This window comes from Uloborus diversus, unplaced genomic scaffold (assembly GCF_026930045.1).
Source record: "Uloborus diversus isolate 005 unplaced genomic scaffold, Udiv.v.3.1 scaffold_1237, whole genome shotgun sequence".
NCBI classification, from domain to species: Eukaryota; Metazoa; Arthropoda; class Arachnida; order Araneae; family Uloboridae; genus Uloborus; species Uloborus diversus.
Window position 1 is genome coordinate 34,228 of NW_026557918.1, and position 19,664 is coordinate 53,891.

The following is a 19,664-nucleotide window of genomic DNA, read 5'->3' on the forward strand; positions in this document are numbered from 1 at the left end:
GACATAATTGAAGCAAAAATCAAATTAAACCAGCGATTTAGATTTTAACATTTTGACTCATAATAGACACAGAATTTGGCTTGAAAGTTTCAACTTTGTGATTTTTATAGGAATAAAAAGAAATTTCATTTATTTGCCCTCCAAAAAACATAATAAGCATCAAAAGTCAGAAAAATTTGATTCTCATATCGAATGCAAAGACATTGTTTTTAATAAAAATGAAAGTGTCATAAGCCTAAAAATGGCAAATAAAAGAATTTATGAAAGCAAAAAAGATTTTAGCATGGTATTTAACAAGCCTACAAGATGTTATATTATTAATAATTATCGACATAATCGTCAGAAATTTGGGAAAAATTTCGGATGTGGGAAAGAAAATTGTCTAACGAAAAAATCGGATTATTAGTATTAATAGACGAAAAAATAGCAGAATTCCGGTAAAATTCGGTATAAAGTAATCACTAATCACTCGTATCGGATTGGCGACAGCAGAAAATCTTTAGGATTACATAGAATAAAAAAATGAGGAGTTTGTAAGGAGATAATAGCAAAATTCAGGAGTTTTAAGGGCTCTTCTTTTCTTAAAAAGCAGGAATTTATAAGGAGCATACAAGCCCTGTATATGCATATTTTTTAATGCTACTGAAAAATAAATGCAAATGTTATGCCATGAAACGCAGAAACACACAACAACATTTTATAAAATTTGAAATAACACACTGAGCCACTTATATAATTTTAAACCCTTGTTTACCGCTATACTCCCCCCCACTAAGTCATAAAATACTGTGTTTTGCACTATCATACCTTTGGGTTCAAATAATTTTTCCATTCTTTTCATTTCCCTAATTGCAATGCAGAGGATTTTAAGACCATATAAAAAGTTAAGATTTCATATTCTTTCACTATTTTTTGTTTCCAACATGTCATACATAATCTTTGCATCTTCTTTCCGCTGTTTTTGCAATTGAAAGTATGCATCTAGGTACAACGGTTGCAAAAATAGAGGTCGTACAGATTAAACAGGGCAGACTAAAAAATGTTTACAATGTTATTCAATGTGACTTAGATTATTTGGCCTTTTTTTTTTTTTACGATCATACACAACAGTTTTTAGATTGAAATAATAACAAACATATGTACAATATATCTTTATTACATAAAACTGAAATGACTAAAACATTGCTAACAAAATAATTCTGACAAGAGTTCACTTCATGAAATTTACACTGCATTATGATGCCTGAAATTTGTTGAATGAGAAGTCAGATGAGCAATCTTTGTTACAATTAAAAATAGGACAAAATTTCATTGCGATGAATAATAATTTGTTGCAGCATAGGGCCACTGCTGATAATTGTATGAATTCTGAAAGAAAAATGGGTTGGAAAAATCAGTATTTTAATAAATTGGGATCAATTTCATTTGAAAAATACTCACTGATGAATTTAAAAAATGAAGCAATAAACATAGCTTCATGCAATAAAATAATCATTTTAGACAGCTAAAAAAATTCGAGTTTAGGGGGAAGGGAAAAGGAAGAGCGAGAACAAGGTGGGAGGATAAAGAAAAAAAGTGGTTAAAGGATTCTTGAGTCAATCAATTGAAGATTATAGCTTTGGATAGATCAAAGTGGCGTTAGCTGACTGAGACAGCCTTGGCTGGCAACCAACTGGAGAAGAAGAAAATAAACAAATAACAGAAAGAAAAATCTTTAAGATCATACACAGTTTTAGAATAAAAAGAGTTTTTAAGATTTGTAAAACAGCAGTAAATAATTACAAATGTTTTTACATTATTATAATGGTCAATGCTCTGATTCAGAGATGCCACACTCAATCTAAGCAAAATATATCGCATGTTGGTTGGCAGCGTTTTTTTATCTGAGCACTCTACAAAATTCTGAATGTTCTCTTGCAACAGTGACTAGCTAATTTATGTGGCATATGCTGTACATACACCCCTGTGCAGGCACAGATCTAGAGAGGAGCCATGATCCCCCCCCCCTTAAGTGACAAAATGTAGCCTGTGTTTGGGACTTATAATTCGAAAAATTCGCCCCCGTCTCCCTATTCTTACCAAAAAATGACACTTATGACTTTGGAAAAGACCTCTTCTGAAACCAGAAGCTGAATTTCGTCTTTACCCCAGTGACTGCTTCCTTTGAAGATATTTGAAATCAAAAGTTGATATTAAACACAGAAGATTAAGAAATCAAGGTGGAAAAACAATTAGTAATCAACTAAAAAATAATAATAATATGCAAGCATGTGCTAAAGGTGCTTGACAAATCTCATCAAATGAGTGAAGTTCTTCAGTGCATGTTACCTTGACTTTAAAAACCCAACTGAAGCCTCAACAAGTAGTATTTCCAAAATTGAAAAAAATAACTTTGTGAAGAAATAATACATATTTTATTAATTAATTTTTGTATTTCGAAGGTCAATAACTTGTTTAGGTCACATTATAAACTGATTTATTAAAAACCATTTGAATTATTCAAGTCACTGCCTGTAACATACTTTCGTGTTCAATTTTCAAAAAACTTTTCTTTTTTGTTTTATTGCACTATACGTTTATTAATATAACTAAACATCGCCAAAAAGATTTTTAACAAAATATTTTTAGAGAAACTTTGACCATATTACAGTTACAGTAACTGAAATGATTGTCAATACTTTTTAAAAAGCTAAAGTTAATCTTTGAATTTAAATAACTCAAATTTTCCAGAGTTTGGCTTTTTTTTTACAGAAGAAAGTCTTTCAAAACTATCACCATCCAAAAGGCTTTGAATAATTGGTTATAATTAATTTCATTAAAAACTCAATCTTTGTTAAGTCTAGTTTGCAGAAAGGCTGAATTTTGCAAATGGTATTGGCATTAGTTAACTTGGATGTAATTGGATAGAAATGTTGGAATATAGGCATGACAGATGGTCATGCAAGTTATGAGCACAACATAAAATATAGGTTGGTTGGAAAAAAAGGTTAGCACAAATTAAAGTCTACACAGTAAAACTGCATAGTAAACAAATATGCGAGTGTTATGAAACCAGATGCAATTGGATTTTGAAATGCATAAAAAATCGGGACTGACACGCACAAATTCATATAAAATATTAAGAGATCTAATTTACAAAATAATTATTAAAATAAAGCATAAAAATAAGCTAATAGTATAGGTTAAAATAACACTTCAAACTTTAAAAATATTTTTAGGACACAGAACCATAGAAGTATTGAAACCTCAAACACATGTTCGAAGTAAGCATGCTCTCAAAATCTAGGCTTTGCTTCTGCTAATACTTCTACTTAAAAGCAATTTTGTCTGTAAAACTACTTTTACTGTATATGATTTCTTACATGATAGTTAGCCCAAGCAGATTGATGATATTGGTAAGAAGCAGCATCTGTAGCAGCAACAGCTGTTGAAGCCGTAAGAGCAGTGGTTGCATCAGCTGCTGTAACAGCTACAGCAGTACCATTAAGTTCAGTTTTAGCTTTTTTGTCTTTATTTTCTTCGCTGAAATGAAAAAAAAAATGTTATATAACATTTATCTGAATGGATACCATATTTATATGTAACATACCCAAAGAAATTTTACTATGACACAATGCTTTTTTTATAGATACTCATAGGTCAGACATTTCTGATTTTTACAGAGGGAGGGGGGGGGCAAGGGGTTCTCGACGTATATTATAATCCCCTTCCCACACACAGAAGAAAAAAAAAACACCCCTGAGTCAAATGAAAATACAGTCGAATCTCGATAACTTGAAGTTTATAATTCAAATATTCCTTTATCTCGAAGTTTTTATCGGATCCCAAGCTTTTGAGATTGTTGTCAAAACTTCCCATAGCTCAAACGTTTTAGCCGGTCTCTTGGTACTTTAAGTTATTGAGAGAGTTGACTGTACATTAATTTTCCAAAGCAGGGTGGAGTGCAATCGACTTTCTGACCCCCCTAAATGACGGACTTTCTGACCCCCTTAAATGACGGGTCTGGATACTCCTATTTTAGATCAAATGATCCCAAACAGGAATGATGCATTTTTAGATGGCACTAAAAGAGGACTTGCAGTTAATAATGAATTAAAAGAATTCTAAAGGCATTCAGTCATCATCTAAAATTCTAATTCAATAAATTAAGTCTAATTAGAGAAGTATGCACATTGTAATGCATACAAATGCTGCCATCTTTCTTATGTTCTGGAAAAGAAAGTTTAATAGCTCCAAAAAGTTGGTAATCAACAATGTGACCAATTAGCAACAATTTAGAGATATCCAACTAAATTTGGAAACAGCACGGGTGTCAGTCCATCTAAGTCCTGATAAGTTTCACTGGGATGAGAAAAGGAATTAGGTTTTCTTCAGAATTTTCCAAATTCAATGGCACCTATCTCAACCCCCGGACAGACCAACAGTCCAGAGCAGACAGTCCGAAAAACAGATAGATACACATATATTTCAACAACACATAGAAAACATACTTTGGTTTCTGATATTATTTAAGTTATCTGTTCATTGACATGGTCCTTGATTATTAATAATTTCAATAAAGTCATAATATTCCTTAAATTGATTTTTTTTTTTTAAATTAAACCTCAAAAAAAAAAAAAAAAAAGAGGAAAAAAAAACCTTTTTACTAAGTTTTCCTAGAAACACTAATTACATACCAGAAATAATTTTCACTATGGAAATATCATAAATACTTTTAAGAAAATATAAAATATATTTTAGATTCTCAAATGCAAAACAATTTTTAGACAAATGTTGAGCTCTATGTTTCAATTTGGGAACATTGGCTTTAAAAAGGTCAAACAATATAGAAGTTATTATATCCATATAAAGTCGACACATTAATATCGTAAGCAAATATATTGAGTTTTTCTTTTTTTTTTTATTAACACTTACCTATCTTCTGCTACTCTTTTGCGAGAAGCATACTGGGATTTAAACATTTTAGCATATTCATCATAAGCATCTTGTATGCTGAAAACAAAAGCAATTAAAACATTAGATGAAAGTATTTTGTTTTATATTTATTTAATTTAAAGAGCAATGCACAATCTGCAAACAATACAGCATTAATCCCAACAGTGAATAAACATATTGCATTACAATTTCAAACAAAAATGACATATTGAATTCTCACTCTTTCAAAGAAGATAATCAAAAAATATTCAGCTTCTTTTTAAAAATAAAAGTTTAGACACATTAAGACCACTCGAGAATTTTAGAGTTTTGTTGGAAGATCTGGTTTGGTTTAAAAATAAATCTAAAAGTGACTGTTTTGAAAAAAAAAAGAAAGAAAATTGTCAATAGTGGGTCATTCTTCAAAAAGTGTAACTTTTCTGTCACATGCCTTTTACAGTAAAAACTTTGAGGAACAATTCATTTAACAGTGATTTCATCAAAAATATATCCATTTAAACCTACCAATAATTTTTTGATAATAATTTTTATTTTAGCATATTTTTGGTTCGAAACATGAGAATTCTCACCTCCGTGGCATGTCACACACCTTGTGTGAGTATATGTTGCTTAATAACTTGTTTAATTAAAAGTATATACTTATTTATTGATTATTCCTTTCACAAGTGTCTCAAATACTAACTGTTTAAGCATATTTAATTTTTTAGCATTATGTTTTAGTTTGTTTTGGAAGGACAAGAAGTCATGTCACGAGAAAAACTCTCACCTCCGTTACCTAAACACAAAATGCCATTCCTCATTAACACGTGGCAGTAATGACATCAAATTTTATTTCCATGATACAAGGCAGCCCCCTTGTTTATTTTCAGCCATAGTTGAAGTTGTGAGATTTTTGTCGAAAAATAACAAGATAGATTTTGCTTTAAAAACTTAGTGTGGTTATTCTGACTTCTCACCTCCGTGAACTTGAATTTAAGAGATGTAAATTAATGTTAAAAAAGAAGTGAACATGTTTTCATATGCTTAACATGCGCAGATTGTAGCAACGAAGAAAAACATTTTTTCCCCGAAAAATGTATCTATTAGGTCTATATTAATGGAAAATTCCTCCATGACAGACTTTATCAATGTCATTTCTGAGGTGAAAATAACTGATGGAGGAGAAATACGTCAATAGGCATTCTACCAAAATTATAAACTGCTAATATATCCTCAAATTTACTAAATGCTATTTTTTAACATACTTTTGAAACTACTAATTAAGCCATAATTTAATTAAGAGAGCTTAATATTATATCCCCACTAATTATTAAAATAGCTGATTGTTTGCACAATTAACAAAATTACTACTTTTATATTAAATTGGCCTTAATTTTTAAATATTAAAAGTTTTTTTCTTTATTTTTATGAACCAGGAATTTTTTTAATTATTTTTATTTATGAGTAAAATAATTTCAACTTAGCTAGGCCATTGTTTATGGTTACTTCTAGTAGGTAACACTTTCATGTAAGAACGAAAAAAACGAAAACAAAAAGTTTCGAAATTGAAAAATATTTGCGTTTAAAAGTTACGTTTCTGGAGAATGACCCTAGTGCACAATCATTCACCCTTACTCAAGTACATTATATCAATATTGTAGCCTTGCATAGTTACCAATGATCATGATTGCTGAATAAAAACACTACAAATTAAGGACAGGTTTCCAGTGATCTAGGTTTTAGTTTATGTTCTGAAGGTATAGAATACTTCCTAGAATTAGACCAAGGATCTTATAGCCTTCTGGCAAAATTATTCTCAAAATGCAATTTAGTCAAAATTGTAGGATTTTTTAAAATTTTCTTTGCAACCTAAATAAAATATAAAAAAGGATTTTTAAATCTAAAGACTATTTCTGTAAGCTTGGTTTGCACTAAAAAGTATAAAATAAAATAAGCATATGATTTCTTAATTACAATGCTCAACAACTGCAGTTAATTTAAAAATATTTTCCTTCGAGGTAATTCTAAAGCAATCGATAAAATTCAAATTAAAAATTTGAGATGAGAAGAAATATAGGTGGTAAAGTAAAACCTATTCGAACTAAGCTGTATACCACCTATTTCTTCTCTCAAATTTCCAATTTAAATTTTATTGGCTGCTTTAGAATTAACTAAAATGAAAAGAAATTAAGATTAACTACACCTTTTGAGAATTGTAATTAAGAAATAATATACTTATTTTATTTCATACATTTTAGAGTGAATCAAGCTTATAGAAATATTCTTTACATTCAAAAACCATTTCTTATACTTTATTTTCCAAGTTTTATCGTTTTTAAAATTTATTTGAGGCGTAATTTTTTGAAATTTACCACATATACACACGTGACCTATTATTAAAAAGAAAAAAAAACTGTAATGACTTTCATTTTAGTTTAAACGTATTGCGCATAAAGAGAGATCATTATCTGCTCTAAATATTGTAAGTTTGTATGCTCCAATTTAAAAGCAATTTTAACAAGTAAAAAAAAAAGCTTTTTCATTTTAAGTTTTTACATTTTTCAATTGAGTAAAACAGCAAGTATGTTTTAAAATATTTGAATTGTTAACTAATTTTGCTATCTTTATTTTTCCAAAATGCAGTCACACAAGCAGATGAGCTCACAAAACATTTCAATAATGAAAACACCTGTGAAATACAGTAGACCCTCGTTTTAAGCGGGATCATTTTACGCGGTTTCGATTATAAGCGGTTAAAGATTTTACACTTTTATTTTATGCGGATGCGGCAATGCAAATAGAAAAATTTTTCCCTGTTTCAAAATCCAAGCTCCTAAGGTTGCAGATTAGAAGTAATAAACTGCATTTTGGCGTGCTAATAATCGAGCTTGGGTCACTGGGGACAGTTTATACGATTGGTTCCAGAGCTCTTTCCAGAAGTAAAGTTATTGAACTCGCACAGTTCAGAACTCACTGGAAGAAGAGCTTTTAGGAGTGAAAAGGAGGCCAAAAGCAACGAGGGTACCGACATTGGTGACACACAACCGAAAACGTTTACATTGAAAGTTTTGAGCCATTACTAGACAATAGAAATGATCTTTTTGATTTGTTAGTGAAGGAATTTTCGGTCATGGAAATGACGCAAGTGATCATGGATGTGTTAATGCTTTACAAAGAATTACAGAGAAAAATTCTTAATGACTGCAAAAAGACTGTTATAGCCAGCTCCTCTTTATTTAAAAACTCCCAAAACACAAAACTAATTTATGTTTTCTTTATACATGTTGTACATAAAAATCGATATAAGTACACCTTAAACTTATTATACAATTAGTCATTACTGGAGTGAAGTATTTTTTTTTTATCTACAGACCCTTACCCCTATTTTAACGCTACTATTATGTCACAATTTACGAGGTTTCGTTTTACGAGGCATTTCCGTGGAACGTAACCCCTGCACAAAACGAGGGTCTACTGCATAAGTAAAAACATCTACATTTTTATCTTGTTATCTTATTTATATACTCATAGAATGTTTATCTCAAGCATTACCACAAAACGTTTTTGGGTCAGTTCACGGTATTTTTGACATTTATATAAAATTCGTATCATGACATTTTTTTGACAACTTTTTAATTTACTGTTTGATTTGCAAATTATTTTAATTTGAGTTAGTGGGTTGGTAGGAAAAGCCCAAAATAAAATAAGCTAATCAAATTGTAAATAAAAAAGTTATGGCAAAAAAAGGTCATGTTACAGACTCTACATAAATGCCTTACGTACCGTGAAATGACCCTTTTAGCTTTTAATGTCATATTTTTACGAAGTTGGAAAAAATCCTTTTGGTCTAAATGAGACACCTATTCTACTTTGCAATAGAAGAATGCAAAATCTTGTAGATATTTTTTACCAGTATATTGCACAGAACTCAAAAATATCTGTAGGTATCAGAAACAATATAAAGTGATTTCGTAATACTTTTAGTAAGATGACTTTTGTTTTCAATCATGCATCCATGAAAGCAACAAGTGAACTTTTTTCATAAATTTATTTGCAAATTTGCAAGTCAACCAATGCTTAATATTGATAATAATTAACAATTATCAGATGATACCCATTTCCTAAACAAATGTATCCAAGCAGGGCATATGCCTATATTATCTACCTCTGTATTGTATCAAGAATAAAAAATTATTTAGAATTTTCTAGTAAGTAAATTTAATTTAAAAAACTCAGTTTACACTCAAGATACAAATGTTCCTGTTACAAGTAATGTTTAATTACCATTGAGGATCTGATGAGAAATCTTCCAGAAACTCCAACTTTCTTTGAGCAAACTTTAATTTCTGATCATTATTCATGTCACTGGATAATGCAAGTTCAAAAGCTTCTAGAATGGCATCCATATCTAATGGTTGTTTTTGATATGCAACATCTATTAGCTGCATTAAGATGTAGGCGTTGCTCTATGAAGAGGAAATTGTAGAATTTATCAGGATTTTTCAAGCAAAATCATTTTAAATTATTATAAAAGAAAATAAAGTATACAATGATTTTGAAGTCAATATAGCTAGTAGAAGAGTTGAAAATGTACATCAAAATATGATTAGGATACACCTCAAGACTCCGGTAGTGGTAAAAGCAAGGGGGATGCTGCTAATAAAGTAGTTTCCTACAACGAAATGGTATGGTACTATCATATTCTTTAAACCTTAAAAAAAATGACTTAGATGACTGATCATTGAAGATTTGCAAGAGACCATTTTGCAGGACTTTTTGTTCTGCATTGCTTTACGGCCATTTCTATTGCTTGGGATCTAGCGGAATCCCCTCCCCTAAAGGAAAGATAGGTGTTTTGAGTATGTCTTTAAGAACTATAGAGCCTTTTTCTATTTTTTAAAAAAGTCATTGAAAAGCTGATTAATACTTATATTGGAGGAAAGATTCTAACAATAATCTACTAGTCAAGTATTTTCACAGTTACTGGTTTATTTAGCTCAATTTTGTCTAACGAGAGAAAAATGAAAAAAAAAAAAAAATCTTCAAAGCTAAGAATAGTCAAGAGATGTAAAAAAGAGAAAACTTTTAACAAATAAAACTTAGTTAACAGAATGTGAAAAACATATTGTTTTACTTTACTATATCAACATCTTAGTAATACACAATACTAGTTTTACCATCTCCAGACATTTGGATAAACAAGTTTTAGAACAACTTGACTCTCAATATCATATTTTTTGTTAATAACGTTTGTAGAACTCCAATATTTAGCAGCCCAGCATCCAAAACTTCTCAGCAACTTTTTCAATATAACCTTCTTTTTTTGAATCAAGGTTTCTATTTTTTCTCTCTTTGCTTCTTAAAATTACTTTTCAGTGCTACCTTATAAAATTCAAGGATTTTATTTCCTTCTTGGGGCTTTTGTAATATTTTCAGCAAATAAAGTCAGGATTTCATGAAAATGAACTCCATATTGCAAAATCTTTTACAATTTGAAATTTTTTTTGAACTTTTAATTAACATTTGCTTTTAGAATACGGAGTTGCTTTTCTTTCCATTCTAAATTTTCTCCCCTGACCAATAATCAAATAACTGAACATTTTCCTGACATTTTCCAGTTGTTCATCACAATGAAAATTTATGTTATTAAATGTGAAAAAATTATTTTTCATGCATAGGAAACTACACCATAAGAATACGAGAACACAATGAAAACCAATGCAAATAATAGTGAAAATAAGTACTAGTTAAAACTTACTGGATCATTTTTCAAGGCATCCTTTAGAATTTTTGTTGCTCTCTCAAAATCATTTTTAACCTGAAAACAGAGAAAGTAAACACTTTGAAAAAGAAAACAAAAAAGTAAAGATAAAATTAGTTTTAAAATTTAAAACAAATTACATAATTGAAGAGATGCAAGGATAAATCTCTTTTAAAGAAAAATGTGGAATACAGAACTATGCAGTTTCCCCCTTTCTTCATCTCAATTAATAATCTGACAAAACAGTGTAAAATAAATGATTTGAGTAATCTGAGATCTACAACACTAAAATATATGAAAAAATTTTATTAAAAAAATTAATGATGAAAATAAATAATCCATGGCAATTAAGATTGTAAATAAAGAGCAAAATTTGCACAATGAATTACTTTCATGCACTTACAGGAGCTAAAAATAAATTGTTTAAGGGGAGAGGAGATGCTTCAAGAGGAACACAATTTCTTGGGAAAGAAGAAATGCAGCAACATAGTTTAAATAACTCAGTCTTTTGTGCAGTTAAAAACCATAAGTATCCAATGTCATGAATGCTATCTGCAACTTCATCCAAACTCTACATAACTGCTTCCAAAATTTAACTATCATTTAAAAATCTAATTACGTTTAAATGATATGTTTTTGCAGCATAGAATTTACAAAAAACATTGGTACTTCCAATGTAATTGGCAATTGTTTTCCACACACGTAAATAGACTCCAGAAATTAGGTTTCATTAAAATCATATTAAAGAATCTTCTTCCAAACTTGAGAAATATATAAAAAACTTAGAGATAGTTCTAGTTAAGGATGCAAAAACAGATCTCGTAGTGGCCTTGAAAAAAATTTAGGACATCATATTACAAAAAAATCAGTACTTTTAATATTCTTTAAAGCAGTGCTTCTCAACGGGTGTGCCGTGACAAGATCCTTGGTGTGCCCCAGTAGTGTTGGAATTGTTGAAAAAGGAAAAACAAACGCATCATACCTGCACAAGAGAGCAGATATAATGTTGCTAGCTCAATTAATTGTCATATTACATTGAAAACTGCATTCCAAAGATAAAAAATTGATTTTTCCAGCATGAAAAGAAATCGTACAGAGAAAGATAGGTTATGATGCCAAATGCCAATATATGAGGTGGTCAGAATACCAATTCCAGACGATGCTACCAGGTGACCAATTAATGACATGATGGATGACATCAGAAAAACATTGGTTGATAAACTACAAATAGCTGGAAATTTTCAGTTCGAGCTGATGAATCAACAGACATAAAAAGTGCACCAATCTTACTAATGAGAACAACCATCAAAAGAATTATATTTTCTGCAAAGAACTTTCTCAGCTTGCAACTTGTAATGAACTATTTTGTGTTGCAGATAAATAAATAAAAAGCAACGGGATCCAGTGTTACAACTGCAAAAGCGCTTGCAGTGATGGAGCAGTTGCAATTATGGGAAATGTTGAAGAGTTTATATTAAATGCAAAAAATCTAAATCCAAGTCTTCAAATCAGTTTTCCCTATCCTGAATCTCTCCTGCCAGACATGCCAGATTAGCTGAAGTCAGCCATGATTGAAACTGTAGAAATCCTCCTCATACAATCAAGATCACTTAACCTATTGGCAGTTAATAAAAAGAATACGCTAAGAACATCTATTTGTGACACGGACATGGGATTATTAGCATTGACACTTTTCAAGATCAACAAAATATCTTGTCTAGATCCTGAATTTAATAACTTCTTGCAGCTTTTCCCAATAAAAATCGCCAATGTCCTTCAAGACAGGCACAAGTGTCTCAGTCAAGTTCAGTAAAAATTTGGGACTAGCTGGCCACAATAAGCACTAAACTTCATGACGAACTTTACTTCAATTTCTAAAGAAATAATTAAAAGATTTCAAACATTTAAAAGATTAACTGTTATATCCATATGGAAGCACTGGCTTTTTCTCTTCCTTGATTTGACTAGTAAATGAGGAAAGTATTGTAAATACTGACATAAGAAATCTGGTTCAGAGGGCCGCTAGGATTGAGCCAGCTATCAAGTGTGCTGTAAAGTTAAAATGGTTGAGAAGCACTGCTTTAAAGGGTGGCCTGTTTTTTTTAAATATATTGGACTTAATGATGTCTCCATCCTCATATATATAATAGCTAATGATCGAGTAACGCTCTTGACTTTATCAACTATGAAATTGGCCCCACGGCATGATAATTTGACGCAGTCGGACCCCAATTTAATGAACCTCAATTTAATGAATTTTTTCTTTTCCCCAAATAAAATGAAGGCCAAACCCCTACTTACCAAAGAATAAAGCCTCAAATAACAAATTATTTTAACAGCCAAAAAAGAATTTTTTTTTTCTTTTTTGTTAATTTGAGAGAGGAAATATTGAACTGTTTTCCAAATGATATATCCATCTTGTCCGAAGCAGAAAAAAACTTTTCTTGGAAACGGCCATTTTTGACAAGAGAGCATATGGCAACCAATGAATATTGATTCTGATGCAGAAAGCAATAATGAAACTCCCATTAAAACTGTTACGTTTTCAAATACTTTACATAGCATGGAAACTGTAAAAACATCTCATGCAGCAGGCTAAAAATGATAAAGTATTTTCTTCTCTCCCATAAAGAAAATCCCCATATCCCCCCCCTCCCCATAAGTCGAAAGAGAAGTATTTTGAGTCAAGTATCAAGGAAATTGTCCAATATCTACTACTCAATACCTTAAAATTTCAAATTAACTAGTGTGAAATATGTCGCAGAATACTAAATAAAAAGTGTACACTTTCTAACTATGGCTATTTTTAGGCAGTTGCTTATTAGGGCTTTTAGATAAGGTAAGTGCAATTTTTTTCTACACCCCGATATTACTAATAACCCTGATTTAATGTATAAAAGCTTCGGTCCCTATGAATTTGTTGAATCGGGTTCCGACTGTAATAATTTTTAGCAATGTTCGACATGCAGGGAAATGCTTTATTGTGACAAGGCTGAACTGTATCCAGTAACGTAAGTATTTTACTGGTAAGACTGTGGCATTTCAAAGAAATGAAAAAGGGGTCAACAATGAAAGCTACGTACTGGAGTCTAGGGTTAATCCGCTGAAGTTTAGGGATGAAATTTCAAAAATCAAAATATCACCAAACAGGCAATTGCCTCGTTCAAATGTAGAAGCAATTTTCACCCGTCATATCTTGACGGGAGATTTTCTAGTATAGTAATAAAAGGCCATAAAATGCTATACCATCAATTTAATAATTATTTCTTGAGAGAAAAAAATGCTTGAACTACTACACCTAAAATTACAAATGTAAAGAGAAAAATGGGGATAGTAATCCATCTGGAAATATTAGTTAATCAGCAAAGTAAAATAATTCTTTTAATCCAACCCAACTACCTGAAGAAAAAACAAATGAATAAATAAAAGGATACAATTTAAACAAACTAGATAATAAACTTTCCTAAAAACTTGAGGAATTGATTGCACATTATTATACAAGAACTCTCTGAAGCTATGTGAAACATCCCTCAATTCTAGGAAAGATCATGCTCAAAAAAAAAGTAAAGAAGGTAAAGAAAGGAATTCTGAGAAGTACCTTCGTTAACATCTACGATACAAGCTCCAATTTTAATAGGAGTCATGATTTCTTGCAGAGTAAGCTTTAAACAAATGCAGGAACAGGAAAGTTCCCAGTGCTTTAATTAAGAAGCACTAAATACTTTTTATTAAAAGCAATTAGAAGAAATACATCAAATGCCAATCACATGTACATAACAATAGCATTTTCTTATGCTTAATTATTTTAAAGATTTTTTTTAGAGATGCATATGCCTTTGATTATGTATCGCTTTGTAATGCGTCATCATAATAACATGCTGCAATCATGCACTAAGCTTCTTTTTTTTTTTTTTTTGATTGTAAAAAATAGATTTAGCATTAAAATGAAAAAATAAATAAAAAATGCAGTTTGTTAAGTAAGTGCCGAAAATGGGCAGGTTTTAATCCATCAAGCCATATTACCAATATAATTATTCTAAAAAAGATTTGATAAAAAACTGTGACAAAGTTATGTGTTGCCTTCAAATCAAAATTTGTATTACAATGATTCCGGTGTGAATTTACATGTTACATCCGGGTTCTCATTAAATTGTGGCTTGTTATACGTGAGTTTGACTGAATTTATTATTGATCATCTCAACAATAACAACAGCTTTGTTATCTACATGCTGATTAAAAAGGGATTTTTGTAATATAGGAGTAAATTGCCACTTTTCAATATATTTGAAGGAAATTGTTATAAAAATGTGATTCAAGTGACCAGTTTTTGTAACAGCGGGGAAAACTCACAGAATAAGATTTTTAAAAAATATATTATTTTCATTTTTGTAATCAAATATTAAAAGATACTTACCTTATACAAATAACGAGCATACTTAGTAGCAAAATGAGAAGACATTTGTGATGTTTTAGCTTCAGCAATGCATTTTAGATACATTTCATCTACTTTTTCTTCATTTCCAAGCCTCCTCTCCAAGTTAATTTTTCTCAAGACTATTTCAAGCATATCTTTAATGGTTTCACCCAAATCATCTAAGATTTCGGCAGCTTTTTCAACATTCCCTTGAAAAAAGATTTTTTTTTAATTAAAAATTTGTTTTTAGAAAATGAAAAAAAATGTATTGAATTGTAGGAAGACTAAAATGTGCATTTATTTAAAAATTTTGAAATTCCTTTATTATTACTTTCTACAGGTGCACATCAATGAAATAGCATTTTGAGGCTTGTCCTATAAACTCTTAAAACTGAAGCATTTTCCTTTATTGATGTCTCCAGTATGAAATTATTTAATTAAATTTATTTTATTCGTACATTTATTTCTTTTGAAAATGTTTTGAAAGAATCAATAAATAAATGTGAGAATTTAGTTAAAGGAATAAAAATATAGTGAAACCCCTCCTAACACATATCCCTCAAATGCAAACAATTTTTAACTCCGCAAACAGTAAAGCATTAAGCCTAATGTGTTAGAAACCTATCTCATACGGACACTATTTTGGAAGTCATTTCCCTCGATATACAGTCCTTTTTTGAGGACAAATTATTTCAGAAATATCGAAAAATAAATTTTGAGAATAAAATAATTAAACATTAAGAAAATGGTTACAATTATGAAGTTCATGAAACCCACTTTTTTTATAGAGCTCTGCGAGTTAAAACTTTGTCTTAACGGACAGAAAGCTGCTTTGGTGGGAAAGTTTCTAGAGACCCTTAACAAATTTGTTAAGAGCTGGCATGGATGGCCCGTAATTGAAACCTATTGTCATCTGGAAAGCAGCTACCCTAGTGCTTTGAAGGACTGGATTTCAAGCATTTACCAGTTGACTGCTGTTAAAATCACAGAGATTGAATTACAACCAGTGGTGTATTACGTCAGATTGGTCGATTAGCTTGTGCATTTGAATAAAAAGCTTACTGGCAAAAAGAAGCATGTTGTATATTGCATGGACAATGCAACATACCAGTCACCTTTAAAACATTCATTACCTTTAAAACATTCAATCAAAAAATATAAGAATCATCTTTTTGATAGCAACAGCGCTGATAGATGTTGAAATTAAGCCTTCAAAATTCATTACAGACAGCTAGATTTAAAGCACTTGATTGATAAGACAAAAAACTAGTTGTGAATAGCTCAAAACAGTTGATGGTTAAGATTCGACCAGCTGGGTAAAGTATGCTTGGAGGGGAATTAAAACTGAAACAATATCAAGTTTCTGTTATCGTGTTTAACTCAAAAAATGATAAGAGGACACACTGGTAAAATGATAGGAGGAAGAGAGGTTTTATGTTATTAAAAGTTTAGAGGAGGACTTTTATGACGGATTAAAGTTCGTAGACTCTACCTTTGAAGTTTCTCGAAATTGAAGCCCTAAAAATGAAGTTTTCGACGATTTTTAACGAGAGGGAAGAAAGGGTAGGAGGAGAGAGTATTGGGAATGATCTCTTACAGGGTGGTGACAGGAACTGTGAAAAAAAGTTCCCTGACTTTTCCCTGATTTCCCTGATTAAGTTCACCAAATTTCCCTGATTTACGTTCCCAATGATCATGGTTTTCTTTCTTTGCTCTACGTGAAATCCATTGCATGTTTGTATAAAATGCAGTATTTTAAACGTTTTAACTTTTGAGTTGAGTAAAGTTGTTGAGCTAAAGATATATTTTTAAAAAATGCTGCTTTTTTAATAAAATGAATAAAAAAAAAAACCTATCAAGTCAATTTTTTTGGGGGGAAAAAACTCTACAAAACAGTATATTAAATTTTTCTACAATGGAAAGATTATAGAAAATTAAAAAATAAAAAAAATTAAAAAATACTTTACTTCCAGAAACAACTTAGCATAAGAATTTTAAGAAACTATTAAAATCACTCTTCAAAACATATGTGTATTTATGATTGAACTACAAAGTAATTGAAATTATTTTGAACTAAATTTTCAAACAGTATAATAATTGTTGCAGGAATAACAAGTAATAGTGAAAGAACAGAAGTAATGTAGTTATTCTTATATAACTAACTGACAGATTTATTCAAAACAGATGAAACCATTTGACATCCATTGACAGGGAGCTTTTCTCTAATCAAGAACATAGGTTTTAATGAATGAATACAGCATTTTAACAGAAAAAAATAAAAATATTTATTTAAGTAAACACAAGTAAACTCTATTTCAAATGATTTCAGTATTGTAACGGATTCGGTGCGACTTCCACTTTCTTGAAATGAAGACACAGTTCTTGATAAAAACACAGGAAATTTATTTACACTATGTACAGGAAAGATCTTCAACAACTGCTAAATTATTCATCAGCAATTAAGCAATTATCACACAACACCGTAAACTCAACGTTTACACACGTATTTACTTCCAAATACGAAAACACAGCGAAATGCCTCGCAATAAACAGCAAAAATGCACTCAGTTCGAAATCTCAATCGAAACTAACTGTTTATCCGTCGCTAACGGCTTAAATACACCGAAAAGAAATTTCTCAAATATTCCACACGCTTCTGTAAAGTAGTAGACCGTTATCAAATTTTATCAATGAACAAAAAGGAAATAGGGGTTGTATACTTTAGCCATATGAAAAAGGGGTTGTATATTCATTACGGGATACTATTTACAGGTTACGTTCCTACAATAATTACTATTTACAGAATTTGTAACATTGCCCCCTTCCTAAGGACTGCACGTCCCGGGCAGTACAATCCCCAGAAAGGGTGTCGAACTTCTATCAAAAGTTTACAAATATTCACATTAATTAATAACTAACAGATACATAGGAAACACAATAATAACAAGAAATATTACTAAACATTAAAAGCAAAAAAAATTATCTACAACTTTTATGTTATCAACCATGGTTGTTTACGTAATACTCATGAACTATGGCCATAGTATGGGGCTAACCGATCATAATGTACAACCCTAGGTTTTGCATTAGGTGATTTTTGGATCCTCACTACGACGTCATTTAGTCGGTTAAGGACTTTGTAGGGTCCATCCCAATGCGACTGCAATTTGGGTGACAGACCTTTCCGTCGGATGGGATTCCATAACCAAACCTTGTCGCCTTCGTTGAATTCATGTCCAGTAGACCTTGTGTCGTATCGGGTCTTCATCTTCTCCGCCGCGATGTTGATTCGCTCTCGTGCGAAGTTATGAACGTCTTCCAACCGGGCCTGGAGATCCTGGATGTACTCCTCAGGCGATGCAGGCGCATCCGGAGGACGACCGAAGACGAGATCACAAGGTAGCCGAAGATCTCGTCCGAAGAGCATCTGAGATGGGGCATATCCGGTAGTCTCGTGGACAGCACTGCGGTAGGCCAGCAGGAACAAAGGTAGCTTCTTGTCCCAATCCTGTTGATTTCTGGATACCATAAATAAGAGATTGTTCAGGATTGTGCGGTTAAATCTCTCCACCATGCCGTCCGATTGTGGGTGTAGTGGTGTTGTCCTAGTTTTCTCAATTCCGAGAATTTGACATAGGCCCTTAAACACAGCAGAGATGAAATTCCTCCCTTGATCGGAATGAATCTGCAAAGGTGTTCCATATCTCGAGATCCAATGTTGGACTAGAGTCTCTGCTACGGTGGTAGCCTCTTGATCTGGAATGGGATATGCTTCCGGCCATTTGGTGAAGTAGTCGATGGAAACAAGAATGTATTTGTTCCCATCAGCAGTTCTTGGTAGAGGACCCAGGATGTCGATCCCAATTCGTTCGAAAGGAGCTCCAACGTTGTACAGATGTAGCTTCCCTCTGCTTCTCTTCTTCGGTCCTTTACCAGCAGCACAGGCGTCACAAGAATGGCACCACTTCTCCACGTCATTCTTCGCCTTGCTCCAGAAGAAGCGCTCCCGAACTTTATTGAGGGTTTTCAAGACACCAAAATGTCCTCCAGTCGCACTACTATGTATTTCTTTCAAAACATCTGAAATCCTTGATCGGGGAAGTAGTAACTGCCACCTAGATGTTTTACCGTCGTCAGATTCCCATTTCCGGTGTAGCATTTTCGAACTTGGTCATCACTCCATGGATCAGGTTCGGATGATGTTGGAGTCACTGTCACCTGATAGGCGGTAGGGCTAGTCGTTCCATACTGTTTCTCGATTCGGGAACAATAGTGGCAGTTCTCAGGACAGGGTCTCCTTGATAAAGCGTCAGCATTACCGTGAGATAACCCTTTTCGATGCTTGATCTCCATGTCATATTCCTGGAGCCGCTGTATCCATCTGGCTATCTGGCCTTCCGGATTTTTGAAGTTCAAAAGCCAAGTTAATGAGGCATGATCTGTCCGAAGCAGAAATTTTCGGCCGTAGAGGTAATGATGGAAGTGTTCTACAGCTTTCACTATGGCCAGTAACTCCTTTCTGGTGACGCAGTAATTTCGCTCCGACTTTGATAAGCATTTGCTCCAGTAAGCGAT

General features: G+C 31.9%; 1 protein-coding gene across 1 annotated transcript; it reads right to left on the bottom strand.

Moving 5' to 3' along the window:
* Positions 1-1,252: 1,252 nt before the first annotated feature.
* On the bottom strand, positions 1,253-15,298 carry LOC129232529 (pre-mRNA-processing factor 39-like; the record flags this gene model as incomplete). The annotated part of the gene is made up of 6 exons (XM_054866668.1): positions 1,253-1,368; positions 3,363-3,522; positions 4,915-4,992; positions 9,199-9,380; positions 10,673-10,732; positions 15,090-15,298. Coding segments are annotated over 6 exons (749 nt in total), but the record flags the coding sequence as incomplete, so codon positions are not given.
* Positions 15,299-19,664: the final 4,366 nt, after the last annotated feature.